Source organism: Topomyia yanbarensis, chromosome 3, assembly GCF_030247195.1.
Source record: "Topomyia yanbarensis strain Yona2022 chromosome 3, ASM3024719v1, whole genome shotgun sequence".
NCBI classification, from domain to species: domain Eukaryota; kingdom Metazoa; phylum Arthropoda; class Insecta; order Diptera; family Culicidae; genus Topomyia; species Topomyia yanbarensis.
Window position 1 is genome coordinate 17,382,113 of NC_080672.1, and position 22,469 is coordinate 17,404,581.

A 22,469-nucleotide genomic window follows, 5' to 3' on the forward strand; every position below is an offset into this window, starting at 1 on the left:
GTAGAATATTCAAACCGTTGGATATTCGCTTTCGCCAAGAAGATCTGTCCGGACTTTGTCCCGGTACAGAAAACGTGCCGCGCCGCGTCTTCTCACGATACCGCGAACGAAACATCGTTTTCGATGGTGGAGTTCTCACTTGCTCTCTTATCGTGCAACAAAAACGCCCCAGGGTTAGACAGAATTAAATTCAACTTGCTGAAGAATCTGCCTGACACTGCAAAAAGGCGCTTGTTGAATTTATTTAACAAGTTTCTTGAGGGTAACATTGTCCCTTATGAATGGAGGCAAGTGAAGGTCATCGCCATCCAAAAACCAGGAAAACCAGCCTCCGACCACAACTCGTATCGGCCGATTGCAATGCTGTCCTGTATTCGGAAGTTATTCGAGAAAATGATCTTGTTTCGCCTCGACAATTGGGTTGAAGCAAATGGCTTACTGTCAGATACACAATTTGGCTTCCGCAAAGGCAAAGGGACGAACGATTGCCTTGCGTTGCTTTCTACAGAAATCCAAATGGCCTATGCTAACAAAGAGCAGATGGCATCAGTCTTCTTGGATATTAAGGGGGCTTTTGACTCAGTTTCTATCAACATTCTGTCAGAGAAGCTGCACCAGCATGGTCTTTCGCCAATTTTAAATAACTTTTTGCTAAACCTGTTGTCTGAAAAGCACATGCACTTTTCGCATGGCGATTTAACAACATCGCGATTTAGCTACATGGGTCTTCCCCAGGGCTCATGTCTAAGTCCCCTGCTCTACAATTTTTACGTGAATGACATTGACGATTGTCTTGCCAATTCATGCACGCTAAGGCAACTTGCAGACGACGGTGTGGTCTCTGTTACAGGGCCCAAAGCTGCCGACTTGCAAGGACCATTACAAAATACCTTGGACAATTTGTCTGCTTGGGCTCTTCAGCTGGGTATTGAGTTCTCCACGGAGAAAACTGAGTTGGTTGTTTTTTCTAGAAAGCGTGAGCCGGCGCAACTCCAGCTTCTATTAATGGGTGCAACGATCAACCAGGTTTTCACATTTAAATATCTCGGGGTCTGGTTCGACTCTAAAGGTACCTGGGGATGTCACATTAGGTATCTGAAACAGAAATGCCAACAAAGGATCAATTTTCTCCGAACAATAACTGGAACATGGTGGGGTGCTCACCCAGGAGACCTGATCAGGTTATACCAAACAACGATATTGTCGGTAATGGAGTACGGGTGTTTCTGTTTCCGCTCCGCTGCGAACATACACTTCATCAAACTGGAGAGAATCCAGTATCGTTGCTTGCGCATTGCCTTGGGTTGCATGCACTCGACCCATACGATGAGTCTCGAAGTGCTGGCGGGCGTTCTTCCGCTAAAAAATCGATTTTGGGAACTCTCATATCGATTGCTCATCCGATGCGACATTCTGAACCCGTTGGTAATTCAAAACTTCGAGAGGCTCGTCGAGCTTAATTCTCAAACCCGTTTTATGTCCTTGTACTTCGACTACATGGCACAGAGCATCAATCCTTCTTCGTACAATCCCAACCGTGTCCGTTTCCTAGATACTTCTGATTCTACTGTATTCTTCGACACATCCATGAAGGAAGAGATTCGTGGAATCCCGGACCATATACGCCCTCAAGTGATCCCCAATATATTTTATAATAAATTCCGAGAAGTCGACTGTGACAAAATGTTCTACACTGACGGATCAAATCTCGATGGGTCCACTGGCTTCGGTATCTTCAACAATACTATCACCGCTTCATTCAAGCTCAATGATCCCGCTTCAGTTTACGTCGCAGAGTTAGCTGCAATTCAGTACACCCTTGGGATCATCGACACTCTGCCCACAGATCACTACTTTATCGTTTCGGACAGCCTCAGCTCTATCGAGGCTCTTCGTGCGGTGAAGCCAAAAAAGCAACTCCCGTATTTTCTGGGGATGATACAGGAGTCCTTGTGTACGTTATCTGAAAAATCTTATCAGATTACCTTTGTTTGGGTTCCCTCTCATTGTTCTATCCCGGGCAATGAAAAGGCCGACTCATTAGCAAAGGCGGGCGCATTAAATGGTGACATATACGAAAGACCAATCTGCTTCAACGAATTTTTTAGTATTTGTCGTCAGAGGACGCTCAACAGTTGGCAAACCTCGTGGAGCAACGGGGAACTTGGACGATGGCTACATTCGATTATCCCAAAGGTATCAACGAAGCCTTGGTTCGGGGGGATGGATGTGGGTCGGGATTTTATTCGCGTAATGTCCCGACTTATGTCCAATCACTACACCATGGATGCGCATTTGCGGCGTATTGGGCTTGCGGAGAGTAGTCTGTGCGCTTGTGACGAGGGCTATCACGACATCGAACACGTTGTCTGGGTATGCGCCGGGTATTGTGACGCCAGGTCTCAGTTAAAGGAATCCCTTCGGGCCCGAGGTAGACCACCCAATGTCCCAGTCCGAGATATGCTGGCAACTCGTGATTTCCCCTATATGTCCCTTATTTATACCTTCATAAAAACGATAAATATCCCAATTTAGCCCCTCTCTTTTATTTCTCGTTTTTAGAGTTTCCTCCTGCCTTGTGGAACCGATCAGCTCCAGAGTGCCACTATGTAACCGCCGTCGCCCTTACCACTACTCCTGCATAGAAGGAAACTGAAGCGAGAGCGACTCGAGTTCCGATGAGTTTTGAAGGATTCCCCGCGTGTCCGAAGAATACCATCCGCCAATCCGGTACTCGACGACTTACTAGACTGAGGCACAAATTTGTTTCGCTGAACCCCCTTCCCCCCCCCCCCCCGTTCGAGCGAAAGTTGCAAGTTTTGCTCTTCTTTCCCTGTCTCTCCCCTGTCCTTGATACAACTGCTGCTACACTGATGCGGAAATAAGCCACCCTCTGAATATCTTGACCAAGCATAAGTTTTAGTTAAAAAATTCAAATTAGTATTCTGTATTCCTAGTTTTAAGATAGCTATAATTTTTACTCTTTATTGAAACTCTTGTCCTCCATCTTGTAAATAGAATTGAATCCCTAGTTTTAAGATTTCTGTGAAGTTTCTCATAAATATTTGTTCCCCCTTTTGTGTACTAAACTATATTGTTAGTTTTAAGATAACCGTAAAATATTTCGTAAAATACTATTACTCCCCCTCTTGTATATCAAAGTGAATCCCTTGTTTTAAATTTTTTCATAAAAAAATCTTTTGGCCCTCTCTTGTATATTGAATCTTATTTCTAGTCTTAAGATAGCTGTAAACTTTTTTTTTCCTTTGTAAAAAAAATATTTCAACATTGTAACCTCCTAGTTTTAAGATATCCAAAATGTAAAAACATAAGTATTTGGCACCGCCAAGCTAACGCATTTGTGCCTATCAAATAAACGAAATGAATAAAAAAAAAAAACAAGTTCTAAAATTTTCTCTAATGTGTGCAACATGTTAATGGGGCGGTACTCTTCGGCTTTATCCGTCCCAGTAACTTTGGGAATAGGAATCACAAGTGACTCCTTCCAAACTGTCGGCACGTGCCCAGTTTGTAGCGATTCATTTACAAGATCCAGCAGATCGTGTCCGATGACATGAAAGCAATCCTGTATCACTTTTGCATTGACATTATCGATACCAGCCGATTTTCCCAAAGAAAAACAAATATCTTTCAATTGTTCAAAAGTGATTGGGTGAAATCCGTCAAATCTACAGTTAGTATTAATCGGCTGTGTTATTTCCACAGGTTCACTGACCAGCTCAATACTTTGATTGATCAGTTGGACACTGTTAACGAAATAACTGTTCAATTTTTCAGCTATTATTTCTTCAGATTGTTCTTCTATCCCGTTAAAAGTTATGGACTGCGAGGAACTAGGTTTAGGTTTAATTAAATTCTTTAGGATTTTCCATAACTCTTTGCTGTTGTTTTGATGTTGATCGATCTTCCTTTGAATATATTCACATTTGGTCTTCTTTAAGGCCCGTGAATAAATATTTCGCGCGTGTGTGTACCCATTCCAAAGACGTTCACTATTAGTTCTGCAAAATTTCTTGTACTTTTTATCCCTTTTACGTTTAAGGCGCAAAAGATCTAAAGAGTACCAGCTGTTCGAGTTATTTGAATTAACAAACTTATGAGAAACTAAACTATTTGTACACTCTTTTAACACGTTAGTTAGAACAGCTGCCTTGTTATCCAAATTTCCATTCAATTCCGTAAAATCCATGCTTCTCGAAACCAGTTGAGACATAGCTTGTTTCGAATATCTTTTCGAGCACTTGATTTTAACTTTATCCTCTTCACGGTTAGGTTCATTCTCCAGTAAAATTGAAATTGTCTCATGGTCTGAAATTTTACAATCGGCCTCTATATACGAATGAACCCCATCAAAATTGGAATAAACGTGATCTATCAATGTTCTACTGTGTCTGGAAATTCTTGTAAACTCACTAACCGTTTGCTTGACATTGAAAAACTCTGCCAACTGCTTCAACTGATTCGAATTTTGATCATTGAGCCAATCAATATTGAAATCGCCCGAAATTACATTAAGTTTACTTAAGTCAACGAAATTCTCCCACCAGTTTTCTAAAATTTCTAAAAACCGTCGATCGCTTGAACTAGGAGAATGGTATACTACTGCAAAATTTCCCATCTGCATGCCTCTTTCAACTGATATACCCAAGAACCAATTATTATCAACTGCTTCGTTTAACCGAACGTTGAATTTAATCGATTCTTTGGCGTAAATAGCAACTCCACCGGTATGTCTGGAATGAGATAGGCAAAAAGCAACTTTATAACCCGGAATGCTATACTGATCAAATGCATCAGCCTCAACAATATGTGTTTCTGATATTAAAACCAACAATGGACGTTTGTTTTCTATAAGATGTCGCATTGCGACAAAGTTTGTAGATAACCCAGCTATATTTAAATACAATGTTTCAGACAACCTCTCCTTTGTTAGTTGCTATTCACTTGACCAAACGTTGCTTTTTTTCAATTCTAGCAGTCTCCGATATACTGAACACTGCTTACTAAATGCCGCATGATTTACGTCCAAATTCATTTTACGTTCATTATTCTTTTTAATACAATTAACGCATTTAAAATCCGTTGACGAGCATTCAGATGTTCTATGTGCTCCATTACATCTGGAGCATGTTTCTTTATTCACGCATCCCGTGCTTCAGTACCCACCCAAGAAGATTTTATCGCAGGGAATGTAAAATGAATGCAACGAATTTAAAAAGAATTGACTAATTGGTACTTAGCTCTATAAATACTTTACGTAGCATCAGCAATCAATAAGCACATTTTCGCTGAGCCGTCGGTCATACAGACGGGTAGAAATCATTCCGAATCCTTCTACACTCTTGGGAAAAAAGTGTTTTACGCCGACTCTGACCAGAAACGAGAGGAAAATGGTGAGAATCAATTATACTGCGAGATGACAGCAGGAATGGGATAATGTGCAGAAAGGAAGGTGGATCTACCGGCTCATCCTAAACCTGTCGATGTGGGTCAATAGAAAGCACGGAGAGGTGAACTTCCACCAAACACAGCTCCTGTCGGGCCATGGCTGCTTCAGTAAGTATCTTCATAGATTCGGACACGCAACTTCACCATTGTGCCCGGAGTATGAGAGCGTAGAGGAGACACCGGAGTACGTGATCTTCGAATGTTCGAGGTTCGAAGTGACACGCAGGTATAAGCTTGAAACGGGAGGAGCGGGCATCAACCCGGAAAATGAAGTCTACAAAATGACAAGCGAAATAAACACGTTGAACGCGGTCAACAGATTGAACGGCGTATTGAACAGCGATCAACTGTTTCGAGAGAGCAATCACCGCCGGGATATTCCGCGGGGGTAGGCTAGATCCAGCAACGGCGACTAGTCGAGTAGACTGCGTCAGATCACTGGGTATGCATCTCTGGGGCGCCAGCGAACCGGGCACTACGCTACATCGGGAATCACCGGACGAAACACGGCACCTTACCGGTTGACCCGAGAGAAATATAGCGAAAATCGAAGAAGAATCGGTATCGGTAGAATTTCTTTCACCGGGGAACTCGCCGTCGGCGTAAGCTAGATCCGGAACTAGACTGAGTAGACCGTGACGAGACACTACTAGTCGCGGGTTGTCGTGGCACCAGCGAACCGGACGCCCTGCTCCACTGGAATCGTCGACCTGACTTCGGCACCTGGCTCGGTTTCGGTTTCGGCTAGTTTCATCGTCGGTGACTAGGCCGAGCAGTTCGCGAACAAGTCGAGCTGCTAAATGGCACATCCAGCTCTCCTACTGCCATACAATCATTACCACGTTGTGTACACCCAAAACGCGAACCGTATGAATTACATGCGAATAAGCATGATTCTAATGAGAATTTTGCATTGTAACTGGTATAATGCATATAAAGCGATATTGGTCCGGGACAAAAATGCATTAAGGCGATTACACCACAGAAACTTACACAAACCCACAGTTGGGAATGTATTAGTGATCAACGATATCGGATTAATAGTATTAAAATGACTCCGCACTAATACACATGTAAAGGACATCTCCACTCGGATATATGTGCGCTCTAAAAATACTGATACACGCTCAAGGAACAGTTTCCATTTCGCCTTTCTACTGATCACATGCTGCATATTGGAGAGAACAACTTATAGCATCATCAAATTGGTGTGGTGTGGGTGATGATTTTGTTTTGATAATATGTTAAGCTTTCGGCATTCTTTAAACCCTAAATTTACCAGCGATATGCGACTTCTAGCCACTAGATAGGTTCATAAATAATGATTAATGATTATTTAAACGCACTATACACAGGAGAAAGTTATCTATATGGGAACATTGGGTTAACAAGTTAATTCAATATTTGTCGGATAGAAGCCGTCCGCCAATCATTTCTGGCATTCCTCATATTAACAGTACTTTCAGGTGATATCATATCAGTATTTCGCAGTAAAAATAATTTAAGTTTAAAGTATCATAAACTATAAGGGTAGTGATGACATGGTTTTGCACTTTTGAGCAGCAGTGGCAGTTACTCATTTCAGTTTGTATTATTTCCCGAACATGCGAATCCAGCGCACATCATCGCCCTGGGCAACGATCATCGCAAATCAATCTGAGCACAAATCATTTTCTTCCACTCTTCTCTGAAGCACAGAATGAGAGAGCGATGATTTTACTGCAAACACCATTCGCTATGGGAAAATAACGCGTATATCACACACTCTCGTGAACGTAAACTGTTCACGCGTTTAGTGTGGTTGTAATTGAGCTGTTCGCAGACAAAAAAGCGTAACTGTGTACACCCAAAACAATTTTCCAATGCAAAAAAGGCATTACATCCTTTCGTGCATATTCCGAATTAGATTCATGCCTTCTTCGCATTGTAGACCAAGCATAGCTACGGCATTATACCAACACAACTTGATTCATGATGAAATAAATTGTTTGAGAATACACGCTACCATATTAACTGCCCGCATGTAAAAGTATTGGTTGGTTTTGCTTGCTGAGACTGCCAAAAAGGTGGTGTATTCTATACATGAATACCTCTGTGGTGTTTGTAAGTTACGCGCAATTCCAACCACACTAAACGCGTGAACAGTTTACGAGAGTGTGTGATATACGCGTTGTTATTTTCCCATAGCATGGCTTTTGCAGTAAAATCATCGCTCTCTCATTCTATGCTTCAGAGAAGAGTGGTAGAAAATGATTTGTGCTCAGATTGATTTGCGATGATCGTTGACCAGGGCTATTGCGCGCTGGATTCGCATGCTCGGGAAATAATAAAAACTGAAATGAGTAACTGCCACTTGAGATATCTGACGTTTAAAATACGCACACCAAGATCTCTCATTTTTATACTACCGCCCTCCCCTTAAGCCCACAAGCGGTTTGTTTTCCTCCCAATTCGCAGTGCAAATGATTTGTTTTCCTCCCAATTTAAACGTCAAAACGACACAATACTAACGCAGCGGGATAAGTCTCTGCTGCTCAAAAGTGCAAAACCTTGACATCTATTCCCTTATAGTTTATGATATGTACTTTAAACTTAGATACTTTTACTGCGATATGATATCACCTAAAAGTACTGTTGATATGAGGAATGCCAGAAATGAATGGCGGACGGCTTCCATCAGACAAATGTTGAATTAACTTGTTAGCCCAATGTTCCCATATACGTAACTTTCTCCTGCGTATAGTGCGCTTAAATGATCATTAATCATTATTAACATTTATTAACTTATCTAGTGGCTAGAACTCGCATATCGCTGGTAAATTTATGGTTGAGAGAACGCCGAAAGCTCAACATATTATCAACACATAATCATCACCCACACCCCACCAATTTGATGATGCTATAAACTGTTCTCTACAATATGCAGCATGTGATCAGTAGAAAGGCGAAAAGGAAACAGGTCGTTGAGCGTGTATTAGTATTTTCAGAGCGCACATGTATCCGAGTGGAGATGTCCTTTACATGCGTATTAGTGCGGAGTCATTTTAATACTAATACTCCGATATCGTTAAATTCACTAATACATTCCCAACTGTGGGTTTGTGTAAGTTTCTGTGGTGTAATCGCATTAATGCTTTTTTGTCCCGGACCAATATCGCTTTATATGCATTATACCAGTTACAATGCAAAATTCTCATTAGAATCATGCTTATTCGCATGTAATTCATACGGTTCGCGTTTTGGGTGTATGAAGACAGAAGTTCTTACAAACACCACAGAGGTATTCATGTATAGAATACACCACCTTTTTGGCAGACTCAGTAAGCAAAACCAACTAATACTTTTACATGCGGGCAGATAATATGGTAGCGTGTATTCTCAATCAATTTATTTCATCATGAATCAAGCTGTGTTGGTGTAATGCAGTAACGATGATTGGTCTACAATGCGAATAAGGCATGATTCTAATTCGGAATATGCACGAAAGGATGTAATGCCTTTTTTGCATTGGGAAATTGTTTTGGGTGTAGATAGTTGAAAACTGGTGGTGTGTCGAGGAGAAGTGCTGTAACTCTACTGCAGCAACTAACTACTAAGTAGTTGGTTTGAAGCCTGTACTGTACACATACAAAATACCCTCCCCGAAGTAAAGCCGTAAGGTAGTGAAGGGGAGGAATTAGGTTCCGAGCAAGAGTGATTCTTTTAGCGAGTCTGGTGGCTGCCCAAACCCGTTCCCTGAGTTGGTGGTTTTTCATTTTTTCCTGCTCCCTAAATATAAAAGAAAAGACATTTTATGGTCTCGACTAACTGAGTCGAATGGTATAGGAGACACGCCCGCTGAGCTTCGATTAAGAAGTGTTGTTTAATTTCATTATATTAGCCAAATTTTGAAACCAAAATTTGTTTCCTTTTATGTTATGATGTGATGACACATCCTATTTTGGCTAAAACAATCATACGACAGTTTTGCACCCAAAGCAAAACCATTTTGAATTAATTTCCAGATATTATTTAATGTGGCATATTTAATGTCTCACTCAATTCCACCAGAAGATTGGTAATTCTATCGCAGTACAGTATCAGACAAAACAATAAAATCACTGCGATATTAACATTTCTTTTTAGAGAATATACCTCCAGGTTATGATAAACATGAAGTCATTTAGCAGTGGGTACTAGTGCTGACGTCCCAAAGAGCGTCACCTATTTTATGAATGCAACATTAAAATTGAAACAGATTCGAGATCTGATCGGAGTTTCATTATTCTCCAGATTTTAGTGGTTTCAATACTTTTGAAAGGGCACTGAAAGTGCGAAAAACACAAGAAACTACAGGCTTTTATTATTTACCAATGATTTTGTTGAAGGATTTTGGACAAAAGGGCCCAGTTTTGAATAAATATTTTCTACAGTAGTAGTATTGTTTTGCTCCTCACTGTAGGTGGTTCTTTTTCCATTCTTATTTTCTTAATCCTCTGGAAGATACAGCAGCCAAACATAAATTTATCACAGTGCGGAGACTGAGAGAATAATTTATTGGTGGTATAATTTCGGCATAAGTAATGTGGTGTGCCTTCGGATTGTGTTGATATTTGCCCATGTTAGCACATTCATGATTTATTTTTTCTCATTTTCCCTTTGTTATTTTACCACTCTTTTTATATAATGTAATATGTATATTCTGTTACAACGGTTCTTGTAGCTTTACTTTTTGTTTGACGATAGCCATCGTGACTCGCTAAATACAAAGCCAGGAAAGATCTAAGAATAAACGTGGTTCCTTTTTTCTTCGTTACCTACCACATCCAAAGCCTCATTTTCGTACCTCTTTTCATCCGCTCGTCCTATTTACGTTGGAAGCAATTTGTACAGGAAACTCGTTTTCCGTCAAAGTGTAACAATATGTCTTACCTATACACTCATCGTAGTCTAGAAAAATATAAAAATCTGCGCATAAACCTCAATACTAAATATAATCAAGAACAACAACACGGAACTGTCCGCCTGGAACTCTGCCGCGATCCGTGCCAGCATTCGATATTGTCAAACGGATGCCACCGAGTTGCTATCATACGCAACCAGCAGTGAGTCGTCCTCATCGCTTCCACTTCCTGCACTCTTTTCATTGTCATCCGAGTTACAGTCACGTGAAAATTGCCTCGGGTACCCTGATCCGCCTGCATCTCGTCTCCCCCGACTACCGACGCTACCAGAAGCATCAATCATATTGTCATCAGTGTCGTCCTCCTCGCTGTCTCCACCGTTATCGCCAGCACCGTTGCCGGTTCCGTTTCGACTTCTATCGATTCCACCCGCACCACCACCACCACTCGGGTCGGGTCGGATCCGCACAATGAGGTGGGTTTCGTCACGGAGAGACGCCAGCGTTTTCTCCGTGTCGTTCGAGTTGTGTCATAGTTCGATCACCTCCGGTCCCTTCCAGGTTACACCCGCCCGCAGCAGATTGTAGAAACGGGTAACGGCCCACATTGCCAGTGCCTAGATGGGTTGGAGGTTGGAGAATTGATGTTGTTTTAATTATATCGAACAGCCGCATAAAAATCAGTAACGAGCGGTCGGGCTGGGGGAAAAAGGTCCTTCCTTTCTTCCCCCTTCCGCGCGTGGGTTACTTACGTTGATGAATGCTCGCGATATGAAGAAGGCCACTTCAGCTTTGCACAACGAGTCGAATTGCTACGGTGTGGTAATAGGGGGACGGAGGAAGAAAGAAGAGAAGAGGATCAGAAAAGCAACTTATTGTGAAAATTAGAACTTGCTGGCTGAATTTAATTTGGGATATGGAAATAAGAGCTTTACTATGATTTTGATTTTAAATTAAACCGTCAGTTTATCTTTGATTACTTTTGGAAAATGTAATCTAATGACAATAGTTTTTGATCGCTGATTTTAAATGCTAATTATGATTCTTTTCATTAAAAATAGTTTCTCGGTGGTATTTCCACAGACTAACAGCCATAACACTCGAAAACAATACTTCGCCCGCTTTAACGGTCATTTTAAATATATTTGTAGTTGGGACTGTGGCCACATTTGCAATTATGGCGCCACTACCACATGAGCAAGCGTATGGGGGATAGACCACTAGTGAAAAATTGTTCTTAAACCTGAGGGGTAACCCACCAGCAAATGAATGTTTGGGACTGTGAATAAAAGGTGTAGTTAGTGTTCTGGGAAAATTGCTGGATCGATGTTTTTGAGGGAATTCCCTCATAGTGTTATGTCTGCTAGTCTGTGGTATTTCTTGCAAGTAATTGCTACCTATTTCATTATTTTTATAAACCACTAGCTAATACCCATCGCGCGTCGCTGCGACTTTCAACGAAATAGGAGGAAAACACAATTTGATCCGAAGCGCCATCTGGCGAGCAGATAATCCCCAACCAACAGCACACATACCCGCTCCATAAGACAGGGGCGAATCCAGGAAAAAAATTCGGAGGGGGTCCGAAATTTCGATCTTTAAAATTTCATTGTACGATACGTAATATGTAATATACTCATTTAATTAAAAATCAGTTTTACTGGTCGAATCTGGTTTGGGATGATTTTGAGTTTAGAACGAATTAAAATAGAAACTATTTTAAATTTTTTCAACAAGTTAAAAAATTTCGGAGGGGTCCAGACCCCCAAGACCCTCCCTCTGGATCCACCACTGCCATAACAAATACCTACTATGTATAAATTTTGACGGCAATCGGTTAAGTCGTTTGTTAGTCCATAAATCATATACATACAAACATTGACTTTTATATAAGCGACCGAAAATAAAAATCACGCGGATAGAACATGCTTCGTAAAACCCGTTTCAAACATATTAAAATATAAAAATCGGAAATAAACTTTAAGCATAAAAATCGGACAGAAATTCTTCAGCATAAGCATCGCTTAAAAAGTTCTCACCCGTACAACTCGGCAAGGATGAACCTCCAGTATAAAAATCGTTTAAAAATAAATAATACGCTCGTAGGAGCATCCGTATATCTTGATGCTCAAGATTAAAAGTTGGCTAACAAAACCTGTTTGTAAGAATCGGATATATTTTTTCCGGTTTTTTAACCGACTCTTAGAAAGGAAAGTCCCTGTCCGCGACAGAAAATAAAAGTCACAAGGAAACAACATGCTATATAGCTCGGCTGAAGATATATCCAGGCACCTCGCCGGGCCTTGCATGATTTTCTGCCGGGTCAAAGAAGAAATGTTTTTAAATTTATTGCATATTTCTAGAGTTCTGACGGAACGATATTCTGCCGCGATAGAAATATAAAAAATTCGCCCTGATAAGCTTCAGGAGGTGCTTAGTAGTCTTAGAAAGACAAATGATATTGCTGAGTATGGGCCCTTTACGTATAGAGTATGTGTACCAGCTAATCGGGTTGAAATCTGTGGGGTCGTCTTCGATTCAAGTTAGAATTGCGAAGATTTGCTAGAACACGTGGTTGGTTGTTTTAAAAACTATGCTAGTTTTAAGGGATTTGCGTCAAGCCGGCGCTAATCTATTCCGACAATAAGTTAGTGTCGGTTTCTGATGAGGCGAAGCCGAAACGCAACAGAGTATGTTTTAAAGACGCCATGCTTCAACCAGGGGAAAATACTGGAATTCAAACGTTTGCATTCAACATCAGTCGCAGCTGACGGGAAGAGAACATATGTCAACTGGCGAGGTGACCTTCGCAGGGTCTGTTCGAACCAAATACCTCCTCTTTGATAAGGTTCATCTAACTGTTCACCTTTTTGTACCATGGGACATGAACTATATCAATTGCAAGCAACTGGGACACACAGTCTTCCATTGTAGCAATAAGGTTCGTTGTGGGAACCATGTGGATGATTCCTGGGGAAGGATTGTTGAAAAGTGTCTCTACTGTGGGGGAAACCCATATGATCTCCCGACATGTCCCGCGTACGCGTACAGCGCGCGAACAAACTGAAGCGTTCCCTTTAGGGACGCTCAAAGCGATCTCTTGCTGAAATGCTAAAGATAGTTACGCCACCGGTTTCTACAAATATCTATACCAACTTGTCTAATGACGAAGGCGACTGTGATGAACCCCAGGAGGGAACATCTTCTGCTGTGCCTAGAAGCAATAGAAAAAGGAGGAACATTTCTTCTCCTAAGCTTTGTTGTAAAGGCCAGAGGGTATCTCTTCAAGGTCCTCTAAAAATAACTGCTTGAGGAAGTACTGGTGCAAAAACAAGCAAGCTTAGAAACCTCAGCTCAGGAAAGGAGTTTCAAGCACTTCCTAGGACATCAAAAATACCAAATATTCCCATATCTCAACCAGAGAAAGAAACCAGCGCATTGTGTTTTAAAACATCGTTTTCCTGCTCAAAATGAATAGCTTCTAAACCGTTAATTTTAAAAGTATAGTTTGTTCGGAGAAGTTCTTGCATTTATTATTGCGCATCTATAGAAATATATCGTCTAGTGATTAATTCACCTATAAGTGATATACCTTGTGTCTTCAGCAAAAATCTAGTACATATTGCTGCAAAAGATATTGTTAAAGACATGATAGTTTTCTGAAGTTTTCAAGCTTTCAAGTTATGTAACGTTTTATATGAAAAACCTCAAAATTAATTTTTTTTGATAACTTTTTTAGCTATCCTTCTATGTTCTTAGAATCTTCCACAAAGTTGTTTGCGGTATCAAAACACATATGTTTGCGGAACAAAGTAACTTTCTATCTGTTGGATTTACAAAGATATTCCAAAATTTGCGATATTTTCAAAGTAACTTCCACCTTAAATAATCCGTTAAGAAGCAAAAAGAGCAATGGCTGAACTGTTTGTCGAACTGAATCTCCCCAAGTCTTATGTTCAAAACAAAAAGCCTCGCAGTGGTATAAAATGAAATATTCAAGCGCACTACGCACAAGTATCATCATCTTTTCATGGTAAATTACATAGAACACATTGTACTGTTTAGATGGACTTAGAAAAATTCTTTACGATTTTCTTCGAGCGAATCTAGTCGTCCAAAATTTTTCTAAGTCCATGTAAACAGTACAAGCGAGCTGTCAAGAAAAGTGAGGTTAACTGTGCTAGTAAAGAATCTAATTAAGCAAATGTTTTCAAATGCCGGCAAAGCTTATAAAATAACAATTATCATCGATAACATTGTGACACGAGGGCGAATGACCTAATGGTTAAAACCCAAATAATCAAATACAAATTGTGCCAGGGCCTACTTTGATGCGTTTGATTCGTTGCTGCACGTTCGCTTCGTGTAATAATCGGAAATGAATGAAAATCTGCATGGATGAATTGGCGGTTTGTTCGTTTGACGTTTTCAGCTGTGTCACTGAATATTGAAAATGAATACGGCTGAATATTATCAATTTTCATTCAATGAATTTGAATATTGGTAACTCTGGTTTTATGTAATCTACCATAAGGAGATGAAGATGCTTGTCGCAGTGCGTTTGAATGTTTTCTTTTATACCACTGCGAAGGCATTTTGTTTTGAACGTAACACTCGGGTAGATATGTGCGCCGATGTATGTTTGATAGGTGGCGGAGTGAACGTAATTTTCGAATGGCGGCGGCGTTAGTACTTATAAGCGGCAGTGCAGCGGCGTATATCATAATATTGACAGCTATGTAATTAAAAAAAGTCTTGGCGCTACCATTCCTAGCCAAAATTATTTAGTTATTAGCCAATTTAGTTTTTTTTGGCTTTTGTTAAAATAATGCATTTTTGAACTAAATCGGTAATTTTTGTTTTGAATTGTTCCAGAAAGACATGTTTGCATTAATCATAATAACGCAAAATGGAAGCATTATATCAGTTCATTAATTGGATTGTGTAACCTATGAAATCCAAAATATAATGGGAATTGACGAAATTACAGAAGATTACATCAAATGTTTCCGAGAGCAAAATTGTGTGAGTTACTGAACTGTATGCACAATTTTGAGAAAAAAAAAGAAAGAAAATGGCAAGCGCTTATGCCGACGATGGTGCAAATTTGTCCGTGGACAAGCGTAGACTTTTACGTATCCTCTACCCTCCAACAAACTGTTCACGTGATATATGTACGACCTCTAATATGTAGGGCTGACTGAAATCCTTCCTACGGAAGGGTCGACCACAAGACGAAAAATTTATGAGACCAGAGGCTTACCTTATGTGCGATGCGATATGTTAGAATCATTCCACTCCAAAAAAAGCGTCATAATTTCGTAAAATAAATCGTTCACGAACGATTGGATTGATGCGTAATATTCCGAGTTATGTAAAATGGATCATAAGAAAACATCAAGAAAGTTCTGTGATCTAATTCAAAACCACGCAAACCAAATCAGGATTAATATGTAATAAATCATGAATCAGTTCACGTCGTATAGTCGGATGTAACTAGATTAATAGAAAAAATTACGAACATTAAAAACTTAACATAAATACAATAAGAAAAGCGACTAATCGGAAACTGAGTGAAATGATATCATTAAGATAGAAGCTACCCTAAAAATATCGCAAAATTTCGAATATCTTTTTAAATTCAACAAATAGGAAGTAACTTTATTCCGCAAAAATATGTCAATACCGCAAACAACTTTGTGGAAGATTCCAAAAATATAGAAGAATGGCTAAAAATTTATCACGAAAAAGTGGTCTTCCATATAAAATGCTTCATAAATTGAAAACTATTAAAGTTAGATATATCATGTCTTCAGCAAATTCTTTGGCAGTGCCATTTGCTACAACTTTGATGAAGACATAAATTCGCTATCTTAATTAGTTCAGAAAATAAATTTGGTATATCACTTATAAGTGAATTAATCACTGAAGGATGTATTTCTTAAGATGCGCAATCATAAAAGCAAGAATTTCTCCGAAGCACGAAGCGACTTTTTAAACGTGATCTCCTAGTCTCCAGTTGGGTGCGTTAACCACTCCGCCATCGATGAACAGTGGTAACACAACAAATTCCCCATTAGTATCGTGATCACCGCTACAGTACTAACACTTACTAACGAACCTATCGACCCCTAATGTCTCGTCCAAATCTCTTTCATTATTTATTTTTAGCTCCAGTGGCTACGTTCAGGCTAGATATATCATTATCACTGTTTGCGTCCTATCAGCTAGCTCAGACACCGTCAGATTTCGATGATGATGAGAACTATGGAGTAGCATATTGAAGTCCGCCCTCAAAGCCCATAGGCAAATAGTAACGACAAATCCAACCGTTGCACAGAGGAGTATTTGATCCAAAAAGCTGGTCAAAAGTGAAAATTCAAAACTCGTGCATTCGCTTCTAATCCAACATTTCTGGCTTCCTGAATAGCTACTAAGCAATTTGGCAGCCTTATTTGAATAATTTGTTTCATTTACAACCTGTATGAGCTGTCAGTCTTAGAAAAAAATTAGAACGATAAATTCTCATAAAAAAGTTTTAGTATTATAAAATGATATTTATTTATGTTCTCACTATTCCTCACCTCAAATTTTAATATCATTTGATGATGTCCCAGTAAGTGTATTAAGAGAAAAATTGCTGCCACTTTTTGTCCTATTGTGTTTAATTAGCATATACAAAACTATGTATCATTCTGTTTCGTACAATTGATTTAAGCAATTTTATATTCGACTGCTTTCCAGATTATTTAATCTGTTAGTCTATTTAGAAGACATCAGCACAAAATTTGAACGTTGTATTCCCAATATTGTTAAAGATATAGCGCTTTAAGCGGAACAGGCGAGACTCAAATCACACGCAGCGAAACGGTCCCTTTTTCTCGGAATGACACTTTCGAAACTTGCGGGCACTGTTTAAAAAGTTACAACCGTACTTTAAGATGCATCCAAACTTAATTTTAAAATAATTCCGTACGGAACCTACTTGGCGCATCTTATTTTACTGGTTTCCATTCATTCCATTCAAGTTGTTTTAATACTTTTGGCCAGCTTTTTGATTCGAATACTACTCTGTGCGTTGATGGAATTTATATACACAGAAAAAAAATTTTTTTTTTGGAGCATGAATATAAATGTAAAATTAAGTTCCACCACAAATACACACGACTTGTCGTGCTTTCTTCAACGAATTTTATTATAATTTTACACGTGGATTGAAAATTACAGTTTCTTTAAACGGAAAACCAATGCACTTCAATGTATTTTTACTCGAATACTGCTGTAAAATTAATGACATGTAATATTACACGAATGAAAGTGTAAAATTGTTTACTGTTTGATGCTCCAATGGATCTCAACGTAATTTTCAATCAAATTTTTGATTCAATCGTTGTATGTTTACATTCGTATTGATTTACATGTCGTTTAAATTTCACCAAATTTCATCATTTTGGTGTGTATATTCCACGATTTGACATAAGTTTTCACTTTTTTTGAGGTTTTTAGGAAAGTGTCCAATGGAAAATAGACAGAAAAAGAATAACTGAAATGGTGAGAATGAAGATACGGTGAAAATTCACCTTTTATCGGCCACACTGAAAAAAGACGTGTCCTCAACCAGGAATCGAACATGCGATTTCCCGGTCTCTAGTTGGGTGCCGTAACCACTCCGCCATCGAGGGACTGTAGTGGATATTCAATTTCGCCAAGAATGTTTGTTCGGATTCCCCGGAACAGAAAATCCACCGCGCCACATCCTCTCACAATAGCGCGAATAAAGCACCTTTTTCGATGGTGGAGTCTTCACTTGCTCTTTCGTCATGTAACAATAAAGTCCCAGGGCCAGACAGAATCAAATGCAGCTTATTGAAGGATCTGCCAGACTCTGCCAAGAGACGCTTGTTGATTTTATTTAACAAGTGAAAGTAATCACCATCCAAAAACCAAAACAACAGCCTCCGACAACAGCTTGTATTGATCGATTGTCCTGTATCCGGAAGTTGTTCGAGAAAATGATCCTATCCTACATTAGAGGAGTTGATATATTCCGGTGTATTACGCTGGGAGTAACTGCCAATCCTACAAAAAAAACAGAAAGCAATCGGATATTTTGCGACGCAGCTGCTTTTGTCGATGGTATTTCCCTTAAAAGTTTGCTGTTGAAAGGTTCGGACCTTCTCGTATCTCTACGGGCTGTATTCAGCGGTTTCCGAGAACTGGTGGCAATATGCGCAATACATAGAAAATGTTCCATCAGATTACGATTAAAAAAAGTAATGGATGTTGTGACGTTTGGATTCAAAAATTCTCACAATAAAACTATTGCAAATTTTGAACTCTCGCCAAAATGACGACATCAGCTTAGGGCTACAGAAAAAACGAATTTAAAAAAAATGGTGGTTATACGACTTTGATTATCCTTCAGGTTTTGATTGTTGATTTAAATGCCAATTATGATTTTTTACATCAAAAATGGTTTTTAGCGGTATTTTTGCGTGAAACTGCTTATTTATGATATGATCCACTTGTGATATATTATCATTCCGTTCGCAATTGAAATTATGCTATTGCTACCTATATCATCCTCGTCATAAAAATGATCCTTTTCTATTTGAAGAGCTCTTTCCTGGTACACCGCTAAATTCGCAAATTTACCGACATTATTTTTTATCTCCCTATCCTAGTCAAATACACACTGCTGAACCGCACTTTTTTGCTTCTCCCCAGCAACATCGCTAAACCACCTACAGTAATTTACAATTCCCTTACATCACTTACCCTACTACCCACTTACCCGGTTTACGTGATCCCGCAGAACATTAGAGTACACCATCGCCACAGCTTCCAGCGCCATGAAGGTAATGAATCCGATTATCCACGGGACGACTAGACCAATGTTCTCCTTCAGGTATACCAGACCAGTACCATGAAAGGGAAAACGGGAAGAAATGAAGTATATACGCCATTATCTTTAATTGAAAATTAAAAGATTTCAAACACATTTTCTTCGCACGACTCTGAAAGCTAGCCAAATCGCTCGGCTTAAATAATTTAATTAAAGTTAGCAACGTGACCCGGAACGAACCCCGAAAAATGAAAACAAAACAACGCTGATAAAGTTGTCAAAACTTTCCCGGTCCGATTGTTGAATATTTTTCAGCTGATACTTTTGTTTCGAGCGAGAGTTAACTAACTTGCAAATGAATGCCCGCCTCCCTGCGGGTTATAATTGAAATGTGGTTGGTAGGGTGGTAGGTTGAAATTTGTGCACGCGACAGTAAATCCGTTATATAGCATTCATAATTCATGCTCATCCTAGCATTATAGTGCCCCCGTCCATACATACCTTGTAAATGCCGAACAGCAGCACCACGCTGAGCAGTATCATCGAGCACTGGGTTCCGATGATGGCAAAGTATGCAATCTGAACACCTGGGGTTCAGGGAGATTTTTCATCCACGGGCGCGCACAACGAGTTTGTTGAAAAATTGAAAAAAAGAAAAAGAAAAACGACGAACAAGACAGTAGTTATAGTGAACCCGCGAATGACTTTTTCTACCGACAGACAATAAAAAAAAACTCTCGGCGAGAGATTACATCTATATACTAACCGTAGTAGACGTCCTCCAAATCGCTGTACTTTTTCACGTTGACGCTGATTCGCCACGAATAGAGCAGCACAACTAGGATGGAAATGTTCTGAAAGTTGGAAAAAAAGCGAAGGTAGTATGAAAAATGTGGTACAGATGAGTCGATTACATGGCTACAAATAGATAGCCCGAACTGGACGGTCCAGTGAGTGAATTTTGTGATAAAATTACTGGTTTGACCAACCTCCCCATTGGCGTATAGTTCAACGGATTGTTTTTACGCCAATTATATACCTAGTTTGGTGGCTCACTCACAACAGGAACAGGAACGAGAAATTTCATTCCAAAATATCCAATTAGTATAAAATTATGCACATGTGTTTCAAATAGGATAATTGTTCAAAATTAAAAGATTCAAGTGGTAGAAATTAAATATTTTAAAGCAGCAGAAGAAATTAATTTTTCAAATAGATAGATTTTTTGACTTTATTCAATAGGTTTTCACGGCCGCGTTGCAATCATATCTGTCCTATGTTCCAAATCATCCAGTCGAGAAAAATGCGAAAAATATTTGAAACATGTTCTATGGTCTAACTCTTACTATACTACCAGCATCCCATTTGTCACTATATTTCCATGAATATGACTTATTGCTGGTCATGAAATGACATTTTAGTAATCGTGAAATATTTTTAATGTTAAAATTCTTCACTGGCTGGAAACAGTGCGGTAAAATATCAATTTCAAACGAAAATATTCGTTTCAATTGAAACTGCGAGTCTTTCACTGTAAGCATACCACCACTTTATCAGTTGAGTTCTGCTGCCGTCTTCGTTTGAGTCTCAGAGTTCACTGTCAATTGTATAACAGGCTCTGGTCATTTGACGTTTTTGCCTGTTTAGTTTCTATTGAAAACCTACCTCACATTAGCACGGTCTCAGCTAATGGAAGTGAACCATTCCAATGAACCACCAACAAATGAATATGAATGAACACTCACTGACATGCAGTGTTGCCAGTATTTTTCAAAGAATATCTGGCAGATCAACTAAAAATGTCTGGAAAAATCTGTCACTTAACAGCGACCTCAAATTCATCGAAATTGTTCAATCAATTTTTGTTAAATTGTGGAAAATATGCCCCAAATTTCCAAAATGTGTGTGCAAACACTGCTATAATTTAAAAATCTGGCAGAAGGAGAGGTTTGTCTTTTTGTCTGGAAGCTGCGCAAAACTCTGGCTATGCCAGATAAATCTGGCATAATGGCATCCCTGCTGACATGAAAATAACTCCAACCAAGATAATAAATACATATAGGGTAAAGACTATGATAAGACGAGACAACTCAAGACGGATATAGGTAGGAACATTTTTTCATTGTATGAGTGAGGTTGTAATTTTTTTCGATGAAGCTGATAAATCAGGAGGACATGAAAAATAAATAATCAAATGACATAGTGAGCTTTTCTGTTAATATAAGTTTTGTTTTGGTTTGGTAATAATTATTTTTTATCAGTAGTTTCGAGATAAAAAGGTAAAACCCGGCCTTTTCTCTCTTTTCATCGTGCGCCAAAGAATCGGGATGCTCGTCCAGGGACCCGGTGTGTCATGCTTAATTTAACAAGCATAAATCAAACACACTCAAAAATGACAAATGTTCCGAACCTTTCTTTCTCCTCATCTTGGAGTTGTCTCTGTATTTTTAGTTTTCTTACCTTTCTTGTACCCTGCTGAATAATTGTTGAGAGATGACTGTATGCAGCTAGCGAGGTTGGCAGTTCAGCCAATTTCATTGTCATATTTAGATATGTTGCTATAATACACATAATAATGACAATTTTATTAACTATCATTTCTCCAAAATGTATCTGGAACTAATCAATCCAACATTCCTTCTGCGATCTACGCTCGGGCCTGGCCGATGCCGGTTTTGATCAATAAACACTTTAGGATTACCAGGAGTTGCACATTGAAAAATGTTTCCCTAATCCCAAGCATAATTACCTTCTGATTCCTTGTGCAACTTCAGCTAGTGCAGATCGATAGCGAAGTGGCAGCCAGGGGTGGGCGCACAAGGTCAAGCTCAAGCTCGATGGTTAAAGTCATTTTAAAATCAGAAATGAGGGCAACATGAATACCATTTAAAAGTAGGTGAGGCTATTTTGAAATCCAAGATGACGGCCTTTGGTTACCAAGAAACAGTGAAAACAACTATCAATATGGGTATCATTTAAAGTAGTCATAAAACACCGGAATTTATGAATTTAGGCCATCATGAAAACAAAGATGGCGGTTTCCGGTAACCACTAAAGCGAAAACCCTTATCAATATATATCTTTATCTCTTTTGCAAGGCTGGTCAGTAGATGATGGAAACTGATGATTGAGGACATTTTGCAATCAATCCAATATGGCGACTTTTGATTACTTCAAATCAATAAACCCACAATCGATATAACCTGTTCATAGCATTCATGTCGAGCAAAATCTTTTCGAATTCTTTCTGATAGAGAACATCGACTATTCTCG

At 39.3% G+C, this 22,469-nt stretch overlaps 2 protein-coding genes across 11 annotated transcripts in view; both read right to left on the bottom strand.

Annotated features, from left to right (window-relative positions):
• Positions 1–10,273: 10,273 nt before the first annotated feature.
• On the bottom strand, positions 10,274–10,881 carry LOC131686809 (ATP-dependent RNA helicase laf-1-like; the record flags this gene model as incomplete). Its single annotated transcript, XM_058970803.1, has 1 exon — positions 10,274–10,881. A coding segment is annotated over one exon (369 nt), but the record flags the coding sequence as incomplete, so codon positions are not given.
• Positions 10,274–22,469, bottom strand: part of LOC131686690 (uncharacterized) — a 68,188-nt gene continuing 55,992 nt past the window's right edge. For all 10 annotated transcript variants that reach the window (XM_058970583.1, XM_058970582.1, XM_058970577.1 and 7 more), the window contains 5 exons: positions 19,963–20,050; positions 19,698–19,783; positions 19,146–19,253; positions 11,104–11,163; positions 10,274–10,968 (listed from right to left, as the gene is read on the bottom strand). In XM_058970583.1, the coding sequence (XP_058826566.1) occupies positions 10,882–10,968; positions 11,104–11,163; positions 19,146–19,253; positions 19,698–19,783; positions 19,963–20,050 (429 nt within the window). In that variant the 3' untranslated portion in view covers positions 10,274–10,881. The remainder of the gene's footprint in view (positions 10,969–11,103; positions 11,164–19,145; positions 19,254–19,697; positions 19,784–19,962; positions 20,051–22,469) is intronic.